Source organism: Diabrotica virgifera, chromosome 1, assembly GCF_917563875.1.
Source record: "Diabrotica virgifera virgifera chromosome 1, PGI_DIABVI_V3a".
NCBI classification, from domain to species: domain Eukaryota; kingdom Metazoa; phylum Arthropoda; class Insecta; order Coleoptera; family Chrysomelidae; genus Diabrotica; species Diabrotica virgifera.
This window is the reverse complement of record NC_065443.1, coordinates 192,291,529-192,304,967: the sequence shown is the minus strand read 5'-3', so window position 1 is coordinate 192,304,967 and position 13,439 is coordinate 192,291,529. Positions and strand designations below refer to the sequence as shown.

Here is a 13,439-nt window from a genome sequence, read left to right as displayed (position 1 = left end):
ATTCTAGTTCCATTATTTTGATATACATAAGTAATCCATTATCTTGTAGACCTATCGAATTCATCTGTCATTTATTCATTTATAATTTTTTATTCTTACTTTTTCTTACCCGATATTTTTGATGCCGATTTCCCGTTATTTATGACATTCTCTTTCTTGTTGCACTATGTTCCTGTCTTGGGGTTTTTCGTTCGTATCAAATAGTACGACACAATTGAACACCAAATTGTTCTATATCGTCCACATATTGTTCAGTAAAAAGTTACACAATTTTGAGCGTCTCGCGTTTGGTTCGAGGGGGGGTGGGGGAGTGTAAATTAGTTTTTTTTGTTTTTCGTCAATATTTCTTAAATTGTGCGCTTTAGCGTGTACAACGTTCTAAAAAGAACTCAAACGAACGGTTCCAAAGTTTGGAAACGGAAACTTTCCAAAGAACGGAAAGTGTTAGTACATGTAGATATGTAATTTTTAGATTTTTTGAAATAAAGCTGAATAGAAATAAATCATGGATTTTAATAAACATCCAGATTGTGCAATCATATTGTTGTCCAGTAGAGGATAAGATGCTCAACGATTTCAAATACGCTGCTATATTTGAAATCGTGAGACAAGCGCGGCTGTCAGACAAGCTGCTGTGGTGGAAGCAAATCTTCAATGGTTACTGTTTTCGTTCCAGACATGACAGAATTATCATGTTCTCCAAATTCAAGGACAATATCATACATCATTGATGGAGGTCACCTCCTTCATCGTGCTGTCTAGCGTCGCCCAGCTACCTTCAAACAGATTTTCAAGCAATAAAGATACTACGTAATTACTCATTACGTAACAGCAACTGTTGTATTTGATAGATACCAGCAAGAAAATACAAAAGATAAAGAACACCTACGCAGAGCACGTTCTACCATTGAACGAAAAGTTGAAGGCCCAATCCATGTAAATTTAAGCCCAAGTGAATCTGTAGCTAACGCTAACAAAAAAATGGGTCTTATATTATTTCTTACAGTGCACTTGCAAATATGTGGTTGCATAGTTTATCAAGCATCGAGTAACGCTAACTTATTAATAGTTTTAAGAGCTATTCGTAAAGCTACAAAAGACCATGAATTTTGTGTTGTTAGTGATGACACGGAACTACTAGTTTTCTTGACTATCCACGTACTATCAGATGAGGAATTGGAAATAGTGGTACCAAAGAAAGTCAATCAGCAAGAAAGAGTCTACAGTATTGCTGACATTCAGCAAGGCATTGGGTATATGTAGGATGTAGTCCTTGCAATATAAGCCTTTAAAGAATATGACACGGTATCAGCTGTCTACAGCTATCTACAATAGGAGGAAAGTTACACTGTATGGAAAAGTGATCCCAAAGCTGATCCCAGTGCAGTAGCGGACGCCGGAAACCATTTCTTTCTTACAATATTTAATGACAAAAACATGTAAAATCTAGATTGTTGTTGCCACTAGTCTTACTTGAAGGGTATTACACTACTCCCCACTTCAGGAGCTTGCAACCAACATTCGTTCAGAACCTACCACCAGATACAGGAGTGGCTGAATGAGAAGAAAAATCCGCTCGAGTGGGGCTAGAAGAAGATTAACGAAAACCTGCCACAAATTAGAATAGAACGCGCTGCAACTTCCGAGGAATTACTTTCTCTCACAATGTGTACTTGCAAAGACGAATGCATACGTAATTGCGTGATTGTAGAAAAAATGGTCTAAATTGCTTAAGCATATGCAGCAACTGATCGATCAGGCCTAGGTGTGATAATAAGGGCACAGCCATCATAGACGAAGATGTAGAAGAGGAGGATGTTGTATTTGAAGAGAACTGAAACTAATGAATAACTTTACTTGAACTGATGAGTAAGTTTACTTGAAACTCATTGCACTATATAATCATCATTACTATGCAAGAAATATTTTGGGTGTCTAAAATTATTTTGTTGGCATTTAATGTTGGAAAGAAAATTGTGCGACATTGTATATAAATAGAAAGTTCAGAGCGGGTTTCTTTTATCACGTTTATATGGCCTAGGCCTGTGGAAGCCTTTTTTTCCTTAAAAATAAGCACCCATTGAGAAGGTAGTGCGGTTGACGTTCCTACAAGGGTTTATCACTAATACCACCGGCCACTAAAATAGCAAATTACATTTCCAAAATACAATCCTGTTAAAAATAGTTTTCTCAGTAATAATATTATAATTTCCCCAAACAATATAAAAAATATTTGAAAAACCTTCACTTTTTCACCCTCCGTAATTCCGGAACCATTGATTTTAGAACAATTATGCATAAGACCTTTCAAAACGTTCTGTACGCTAAACCGCACAGTTTTCAAAAGATTTGCGAAAAACGTTTAAAAAATTACTAATTTACCAAGTTCTCCATATACTCCCCCTCAAACACGATGCTCCAAATAGTGTAACTTTTAACTGAACTATATGTGAATCATACAGAACAATTTGGTATTGAAGGATAACTTTTTCTTTGGATGTCAGGAGTCTAATTATACCATACTGTAAAAGCTTTTCAGACAATTCTACAAATATTTAATGATTAAAAACAATAATGCCCATATACACTTTATTTTAAATTAAACATACATAATTACCATTGCTTCAATTTTTAGGTTTGTTTTGTGCTCTGACGAAATGTGAGCTTGATCCGTGCGCTTTTGGCACATGCGAATTGACCGAGACGAGTTATAAGTGTCATTGTAAGCAGGGATATGTGGGATTAACTTGCGACCAAAAACGCCGACCTTGCGAGGGAAACCCATGCGAAAGCCGAGGAATCTGCATAGAGAGAGGAGACAGTTTTCAGTGCCAGTGTCATGCCTGGTGGGAGGGACAAAGGTAATAATATTTATGAGGGAAAAATTTATTGTTTTTGTCATATAGACAGAAAGCTGGAATAATTTATGTAACTAGTATCACTTTTTTATTAAAATATAGGTACTACAGTTTTTCACATTTCAACTGGATGGTTCGAATTGCTTTATATTTTTCACACCTAATTTTAATTACATTCTAATATTCTTAACTTAAAAGTACTTTCGAAAGGACTGTATTTTATATAGCCACGAGGAAAAATTTCCTGTAGTTGGCTGTATACCATTACAAAAACATAAAATCCTTTATAAAAGGTATATTTGTTAAAATCCCTATACAGGGCTACATCAAAGACAGAACTAGTTTTCGATCGGTTGACCGATCATCATCAGTGCAATCCTAAAATGTGTACAACCAGATAAAATGATGCAAAGTATTTAAAATGTTGACTAAGGTTATAAAAGGTTATAGGTTATACTCACTTAGAATCTACATGCTAACCACCAAAGTAAAAATATCTGGGTAAAAGCCCTTTACAATTGATACGTCATCGGAACATATGAAAAATATGTGAATTATAACATGGATGAATAAAATATCCAATGTTTTTCGCCCGAGGTACCAATGAGCTCTATCTGACAAGTTCACATCATGGCTGTACGGAAGCAAGTGATTTTGATAACGAAAATTCTGAATGGTGACATGACAGGAATGACAGTTCCACAGGAAGTTATAATTTCCCTGTTGTTTTGTGGCATTTATTGTAAAATTTGGTAAATTAATAACAATAAAAACAGTCGTTCCCACTGTGGTAAATAGTCTGTAGAAATGGAAATAGACTTGATGTAAATGTTAAAATATTGTAATGGAGGAAAGCAACAGCTGCTATCATCACCCACATACATACCGTTTCATCTCTAAATTTTCATCAATAATTTAATTATATCCACCCCATATAATCATACTGTAACTAAATTTAATAGTCTCACTACTCTTTCTGGGTCCCGTTCATGTTACATTTTAATTATATTCTCATAAATTTATAACACCACCCCTCTCCCCTATGTTAGCTATCTCATATATTGGTCTGTTTTGTCGAACCCTTAGAGTTCCAGGCTTATCTTAGCTATGTATCTTAGCTTGTATTATATATCCCTCCCAGATCAGAAAACAGTTTTACACCTTTGTCACCCACACAGTGATTTTTATGGTAATTCCACATACTATAACAACTTCCAATTATTCTAATATAATTGTTAACTTTAAATAAACACAAAACTGCTTTTCTAAGCCCTAGATATCACATATAAAGGGTTTGATAATGTTTATTAAGTTTTCTGTATTATGAGTAATGTGGTTTGCCTACTTCCTCCATTACAATATTTTAACATTTACATCAAGTCTATTTCCATTTTTACAGACTATTTACCACAGTGGGAACGACTGTTTTTATTGTTATTATTTTAACAAATTTTACAATAAATGCCACAAAACAACAGGGAAATTATAACTTCCTGCGGAACTGTCATTCCTGTCATGTCACCATTCAGAATTTTCGTTATCAAAATCACTTGCTTCCGTACAGCCATGATGTGAACTTGTCAGATAGAGCTCATTGGTACCTCGGGCGAAAAACATTGGATATTTTGTTCATCCATGTTATAATTCACATCTTTTTCATATGTTCCGATGACGGATCAATTGTAAAGGGTTTTTATCCAGATATTTTTACTTTGGTGGTTAGCATGTAGATTATAAGTGAGTATAACCTATAACTTTTTATAACCTTAGTCAACATTTTAAATACTTTGCATCATTTTATCTGGTTGTACACATTTTAGGATTGCACTGATGATGATCGGTCAACCGATCGAAAACTAGTTCTGTCTTTGATGTAGCCCTGTATAGGGATTTTAATAGATATACCTTTTATAAAGGATTTTATGTATTGTATATGTTACGGTTCAAGTTGGTTATCCAGTTGGAGTTGATTATTCCTAGTTCTAGTCAGCTGAAATTACTGGTTTAAGTAAAAGTTGATTTTAAATATAAAGTGAAGATTTCCTAGTAAAAGTAGACTCCAACTAAAAAAAGTATACTCTTCCCAATACCATTTAGTAAGAGTTAATTCTTTCTCAATCATTAGGACAACATTTACTAGTGAAAAGTATACTCCAGCGAGGAAGAGTAGATATGCGTCTAATGTGTAAACCCAACTCACGCTCTCTTTATCTGGAAATTGATGGTTCGAGTCCAACTAATTTATCGGTGGGGATAAAGAGTAGTTAAATAAATAATAGTTTAAATAAAGATTTTATTATTTGTTACTACATGATAAGGAGCTGTGGTATTTTAAATTGTGTTTCACATTTTTCTTCTTGCAGAAACGTTTCTTGAACATGCACTTTGTCTACCAGGAGCATCTGAAAAATCCCTGCCTACTTCCTGTTTTTTCTGATATTGGCACTTTCTTATCCATTGGGACTTCGTTTCCATTGATAATGTTTCTAGGGCATTTCGCTATTCCGTTGGGATTGCAATTCAACCAAATCTACTTGGCACTGAGAGTTCATTTCACTGAATACTAAAGGCTTAACGACCACTCTTTTCTTTTTGTGTTTAAACGTTTGAAGGACGGGCTCACCTAAGCTTACAAAAAGCGCAATATCTTTTACTGTGAAATTTTCATACCTTGTCTTTAGTTAATTATTCATTATATCTCTTCTTTCATGTCCTGTAGACATAGGTGCTTCATTTAGAACTGAGAACAGATCACTGCCATCTACATAATATCTAATCAATCCCTTTCCAGTCACAGGGTGGATTAGCCAACTTAGACAATTATTAGTGAATAGTCAACTCTAACTGAGAATCAACTTGAACTGTAACATACATTTTCTGCTTCTCTTTAAAAGGTCTCCTTTTAAAAAATTTGCATGTTGCAAGGATCAAAAGGCAGTCAAATATTTTTTTAAATGTTTTTTTTTTGTTTTTTGCTAAAACTAATTTTTTTGCATCGGACTTTTATAAGTTTTTTGGATCATTTCAAATAGAAAAGATCTCAAGTGACTTTTCTCTAAATGTGATAGTTTCGAGATATAAGCGATTGAAAATTTAAAAATTGCAAAATCGGCCATTTTAACCCTCAAAAACTATGTGAAAAACAGAAAATTTCAATGTTACCAAGTTACGTAGATATTCTATGAACATCGATTGATAAAATCCCTAAGAGCTTTTTGCAATACAATATCGAAAACCTCTTTGATTTTTAATTGCTAAAGCGGGCGCGACACTATTGTCAACCGATGCATGTAAATGTAATCGGAAAACATTTGAAGTTTAAAGAAAATTGTTTAAAAATTTTTTTGACCAATTTTTGACTCTGGCAACATGCAAATTTATTAATAGCCAACCTTTTCAAGCAAGATGGTGAAAACAAATTGAATCAGAATATTTTTCAGCACATATTTTTACGCATATTACATATACATGCAACGGTTGAAAATAGTGTCGCGCCCGCTTGATTACCAATTAAAAGACAAAGGGGTTTTCGACATTGTATTGCAAAAAACTCTTCGGGATTTCATCAACCGATGTTTAAAGAATATCCACCTACCTTGGCACCATCGAAATTTTTAGTTTTTCACTTAGTTTATGAGGGTTAAAAATGGCCGATTTCGCAATTTTTAAATTTTTAATTGCTTATATGTCAAAAACTATCAATTTTAGAGAAAAATCATTGAAGATCTTTTGTGTTTGGAATGATCCAAAAAACCTAAAAAAACTTTGTTCGATGTAAAAAAAATAATTTTAGAAAAAAAAAACAAAAAAAACCTTTAAAAAATATTTGACCCACTTTTGGACCTGGCAACATGCAAATTTGTGAAAAGGGTAAGACTTTTGAGTAAGATTGTCTGAAAAATCCGAATCAGAATATTTTTCCTAGCGGATGCGCAGTGGTTTTCTGGACTAAGCATGGAATTAAATTCTATTAGGAAGAACTGCAACCTAAGTGTATTCAATAGGACGACTTAACTTATGCTTAAGATCATAAATAACACATAATAAACACAATTTTATGACCAACCTAGTGTAAGAGTAACTACGTAGTGGTCGGACTCTTAGACGAGGGTTGCTTTAGGTCAATTGTAGATTTATTTAACATAATTTATAGATTGGCTGATTTCAATCTTTACAACGCCGACAGAATAAAAAGAAATCCTAAAAATTGCTATTTTTACTGTAATATTAACCTCACGACTAAAATAAATACAAATACCTGATAACACAGACAAAAAGTATTCGTAATTAAACGAGGACTATAATATGGTTTATACTTTTTAAGTACGCCATGTTTATATGATTTAGAGTTAGAGTAGAAATTCCCAACTTGACAGATATGAAAATTATTTTAAATTACTACTATGATTAAAGAACATTGATGCAGATAAAAGGAAAGGAAACTGGAAACAGGAATAAATAGGGAAGGTCATCAGTTTGCACTAAAACTAAGAGATGCTTCCATTATAATCCCAGTAAAGCAAGCAATACGACACTGATAGTCGGCATACTTCAAGGTTTACTGTCCTATTATTACAGTCATGAAAGTTTGAATATTACACAGTAGGTAGATATATTATAGACTAGACTAGACTATCATTAAACACAACCAAAACCAAATTCATGCTTGTAACAAAATCAGATCTAAATATGGAAAATGTATACAAAAAAAAATCAATCAATCAGAGAGCGGGATAATGAAATAAAATATGGTCTTTTTATATTGATAAAATTGATAGTTCTCATTAAATACACATATCCGAATTGAAAAAGCTCGACCACTTTCACATAAAAGTGAAAGAGATATTTTGTATAAAAAAAGTTTTACTTAGCTTAGAATTGAAGATACGGCTTATAAAAATCTTTAAATTCGACAGTACGGCATGAAATTATGGACACTAAAAAAGAACGTAAAAATAAATTTAAGATTTTGATCTCTATGTATATCGCAGATCACTACAAATTTCATACGTGAAGAGAGAGATTCAGAATCAGATAAATTTACTGTATGTTATGGTATACGGTGGAAAGTAAACAAATAATATGGGATAATCCCACAAATAAAAGTGAGCAGACCACAGCTATGAAAATAGCAAGAGATAAATCACCAAAAGTTCGAAAAATTAAACAAAAACCGATTTTACTCAAATGTGATCTCTCTGCAGATACGGCGTTTTGGCTAAGGACGGCAGAACTACAGGAAATACGCTGAAAGATGGAAAAAGAAGATATTAGAAGACAATGTAACGTACAGTGTATAATCGAATGGACACTAAATAGAAAAAAGAAGAATAAAATAACCCTATAACCAGAATGGGAGAGACACGTGTGGTCAAAATAGCAAGAGACAAATCACCAATCGGTAGAAGAAGTATCGGCCGACCGCGTAAAAGATGGATTGACGACCTTCCATGGGGGTATCAATCCGCCAACGAAAAAGCAGGATTGCTTATAAAGAGGAACAATAAGAATAAGAAGAAGAAGAAGAAGAAAAAAGAACGTTTGGGTGAAAATATCAAAGCACCTAAACAACAGAATTTTAATTCGAACATTTCAACAGAATTTTCTTTAGTGAAATGTTAATGTTAACTCCTAGTTCTAGAGCTGTATTTATGTAGGTATGTTCTGATTTTCTGCCCTTTTAACTCTTTACGGTAATAGTCTAAGAGCTAGTGAACCCTTCGACTAACGGTCGTCCTGTAAGGCTAGAAATTTTTCTAGTGATAATTCATAGCACACCAAGGCTAAAAACCATGACCTGGCAGGCCTCAGCAGTGACGTGTATCTACCAGGTGAATCGAAAAGTGCAAATTTAGGGGGTAAAATAAACGTTCTCCTGTAAGGTTTAAATTTAAGTATGTGTTTGAGTAAGTCATTTAAAAGAAATGTGTACAATGAGCTTAAGACCTTGCAAGGCGAGGGGAAAGATTAGGGGTTTTCCTAAATTTATTTTTTTTGCATCGAACAAATTTTTTGAATCATTCCCAACAGAAAAGGTCTTTAGTGTTTTTCTCTTAAGTTAATAATTTTTGTTATATAAGCGATTGAAAATTTTGAAAATTGCGAAATCGACCATTTTTAACCCTAAATCGGACATTTATCTAAAAATTTCAATGTTGTTAATGTAGGTAGATATTCTTTAAACATTGATTGATGAAATCCCAAAGAGTTTTTTGCAATACAATGTCGGAAACACCTTTGTTTTTTATTTGCCAATCAAGCGGACGCGACACTGTAGTATAAGTGAGGACGTTTGAGTTGGCATAAATTCATTATCTCGAGAATGGGCAAATTTCAAGAGCAATCCTCAGACAGGTCGATTTTTATTTTTAAATTAGGACTTTTGGCATATATATATATATATATATATATATATATATATATATATATATATATATATATATATATATATATATATATATATATATATATAATACTAGTGACGCCATCCATCTGAGCGTGATGACGTAATCGATGATTTTTTTAAATGAGAGTAGGGGTTGTGTGATAGCTCATTTGAAAGGTTATTTAATTATCTATTCACTAATATAAACATTAACATAATTATTTATACGGGGTGTACAAAAATTTTTTTATATTAAATTAACTTTGATTACATTTGACAAATAGAAGGAAAAATTTTTTTTGTACACCCTGTATAAATAATTATGTTAATGTTTATATTACTGAATAGAGAATTAAATACGCTTTCAAATGAGCTATCACACAACCCCTACTCTTATTTAAAAAAAGCATCGATTACGTCATCACGCCCAGATGGATGACGTCATTATATATATACCATTATATATATATATATATATATATATATATATATATATATATATATATATATATATATATATATATATATATAAATGGGGTTGAAGTTTATTGGGTATCCAGCTGAATAAAACCAAGTGGTACTCTGTTTAACAAAACGTTATATTTCGCTGATTTTCATCAGCATCATCAGACGAAAGCTACAATATTTAAAAATGGTACAATTTTATAGTATGGTTTTTTATAATTTTTATCTTACCTAATTGAGGTTGATGGTATTTAGATGATATTTAGATGACATCGAGATACTGCAATTTTGATAAAATGTGGGTTAAATTTAGTTAATTATGTAATAGGATTAATTGAAATTAGTTTTATATTGACAAGAATGAAAATTTTATTTGAAGTTGATTAATGTCAATCAGATGAAGTACTAGACATATTAAATATTGAATGTTATTAAGTGTTTTATGTAGGAAAATAGTTTAGTTATATATCGCTAATATCATAAAGGTTTATTTAATTGAAATTTAACATATCGGTTGTCTTTTAGTTTAAAAATTTAATATTATTTTTTATTATCTTAATTATATATTAAAAATGTGTTATAAATTTGATGTTATTTTTCTAATTGTAATAAATAAGCATAAATTTCACTTAGATGTTCGACGTCTGATTTCTTATTTATTAAATTATCTGTTTGACTGATAAATGCCATCTCGAGGAATAGTCTTTTGTTAAGATTATTTTCTATTGCAAGTATTTTTGTTTCGTTGTTATTATATTATTATATTTATATATATATATATATATATATATAATATATATATATCATTATATATATACCAAAAAGTCCTAATTCAAAAATAAAAATCGACCTGTCTGAGGATTTCTCTTGAAATTTGCCCATTCTCGAGATAATGAATTTATGCAAACTCAAACGTCCTCACTTACAGTGTAGTGCCCGCTTGATTAGAAATTAAAAAAACAAAGGGGTTTTCGACATTTTATTGCAAAAAACTCTTCGGTATTTCATCAATCAATGTTTAAGGAATATCTACGTACATTGCTAATATTGAAATTTTTAGATAAATGTCCGATTTAGGGTTAAAAATGGCCGATTTCGCAATTTTCAAACTTTTCAATCGCTTATATAACAAAAACTATTAACTTAAGAGAAAAATTAGTAAGGACCTTTTCTGTTTGGAATGATTCAAAAAACCTAAAAAAATTTGTTCGATGCAAAAAGAATAATTTTAGGAAGAACCCCTAATCTTTCTCCTCGCCTGGCAAGGTCTTATGCTCTTCATAATCGCCTGTCATTGTACACATTTCTTCTAAATGACTTAGTCAAACACATACTTAAATTTAAACCTTACAGGAGAAAGTTTATTTTACCCCCTAAATTTGCACTTTTCGATTCACCTGGTAGATACACGTGCACCGCTGAGGCCTGCCAGGTCATCGTTTTTAGCCTTGGTGTGCTATGAATTATCACTAGAAAAATTTCTAGCCTTACAGGACGACCGATAGTCGGAGGGTTCACTAGCTCTTAGACTATAAGGAGGATCAGCTATTTCTGAGGCGGGAAATATATTTATAAAATAAAAACAGTCCTAATATTCTTTCCAGTCTAAACTACAAGTCACATAATTTGGCGACGTGATGTTAATACCTCTCAGTTTAGAACTAAGACAAAGAATAAAGAATGGTTACGTGCTATATTTAGTCTGTACTTTTGTATGGTGAAACATGTCAACGCTAAAATTATCGGTCATGAACAGAATTGAAGCATTGAAGTGGATTCATAGACGGATGCTGAAGATACCTGGAACAGCAAGAAAAACTAATGAAGAGGTACTAAGGAGGGCCAACAAATATAGAGAACTGCTAAAGACGGTTAAATACCGAAAAATATCTTATCTGGGACTATAGTGAAGGCAAATAGATATAAAGTATTATAACTGATCCTTAAAGGCCAAATAGATGGCCGTACACGTGTAGGAAGAAAACTAGTCACTTGGTTAAAAAACATTGGTTTATGGACTTAAGATATCAAATGCAGGAAAATTATTCCAGATTGCAGAAGATCGAGAAGCCTTCGCAATGATGATTTCCAACGTCGGATAATTCTTATATGGCATGTGAATAAGATGTTAATACCACTCTGACTGTCTAAAAACATTAAATTTTGTTATACATTTATTTATCTTTTGTATTTATATTGATGCTTGTATTTGATTTTAGATGTGAAAAGAGAATGTTGCACATTCCATACAAGCCGCTGAGCGAACGAATGCTTCACGAACCTTTTTGGCTAGGTCTCATGACTGTATTCGTCGTTATGGGAGTTATTGGTTTAGTATGGTGTGCGAAACGGCACTTTCCAGAGAAGATTGAAAAACTGCTGGCCGAAGAAGATAGTAGAAACAGAAGTACAGGTAATATTGAACCATACGTAATGATTTTTGTTGCAAATGTAGGAAAGTTAGGTCTCCAATATTAGTGTGGAAGTTCGCCTGCAGTTCTATTTAACTGTTTCGAGTTGAGGTCTCGAGTACTCAAACAATTTTTAAAGACAATATCACTCACCATTAATTGCTTAACCGGTAGCAGGACGTTATCACAACTCGGTTGTCGGGAACTGTCAGGCGGGAAGGGGAAGGTTTTGGCGTTGTTAATTCCAGAAAAGGGGCATCTTTCGAAGAACGACGTTTAGCGATGAACTTTCATTAGACTACTGGATTTGTGTTCGATCCTTAAATACACGGAGAAAGCTGCTTATGATGTGGTATTGTATTCCTTATGCAAAAAGCTCCTTGAAATGTACTAATTTAGATACGCCTTCAAGAAATTTCGGAAAAAAAATTTAGAATAGTTAACTTTACTTTACTTTACTTAATCAGTAGACCCATTAGTACCTTTCGGTGTAGGGCCATTTATAATACAATTCATTAAATTACAATTCAATAAATTACAATATTTTACAATCTTCTGGATTGTCCTAGCTCTTAACGAACTTTCTCCATTCCTTCCTATTGGATGCCATCTGTGTTGCTTCCTGCCAAGTCTTACCCTTACTCTGCAGTATCTGCGAAATGTCACTGTTCCATTCTTTGATGGGCCTTCCTCTTCTATTCTTACCTATTGGTTTGGCTTCCCACACTCTTTTCACTTGTCTATCATTGTCCATCCGGGTTAGATGTCCGAACCATGCCAATTTTTTCTTCTTGATTGAGTCGAGTATCGGCTTGATTTTGAGTCTTTCTCTTATTTCTTCATTTCTGATTCTATCTGTTCTTTTTACTCCTATCGTTCTTCTGAGGTATTTCATCTCTGCTGCCTGTATTCTGCTCTGGTGTCTTTTGTTTAATATCCAATTTTCTGCTCCATATGTCACCGTAGGTCTATATATTGTTTTGTATATTGTCATCTTGGTCTTTGTTGATATTTCTTTGTTATTAAGGAATCCTCTATTTAGTGCTTGGAATAGTTTTCCTGTGTTTTCCATTCTGTTGTTAAGATCGTCCTCTATGTCTCCTTTGTTGTTGATTACTGTTCCTAAGTATTTGTATGAATTTGTCTGTATTAATTGATGTTGGTCTATCATTATTTCTATTTGATCTTCCGTCCCTTGTTTCCTTGATATTTTCATTATCTGAGTCTTCTCTTTGTTTACGTTTAAGTTGTATTTGCTTGCTTCTAGGTTCCATTTCTCTAAGTTGTATTTCAGTTTTTCTGCTGTTTCCGCAATTAATA

The 13,439-nt window shown here is 32.8% G+C and overlaps 1 protein-coding gene across 1 annotated transcript in view; it reads left to right on the top strand.

The window, feature by feature from the left end:
• LOC114331463 (uncharacterized) overlaps nt 1-13,439 on the top strand; it is a 195,105-nt gene that overhangs the window by 104,465 nt on the left and 77,201 nt on the right. The window contains exons 6-7 of the mRNA XM_050661799.1: nt 2,636-2,861; nt 11,928-12,121. Of these exons, the coding sequence (XP_050517756.1) occupies nt 2,636-2,861; nt 11,928-12,121 (420 nt within the window). The remainder of the gene's footprint in view (nt 1-2,635; nt 2,862-11,927; nt 12,122-13,439) is intronic.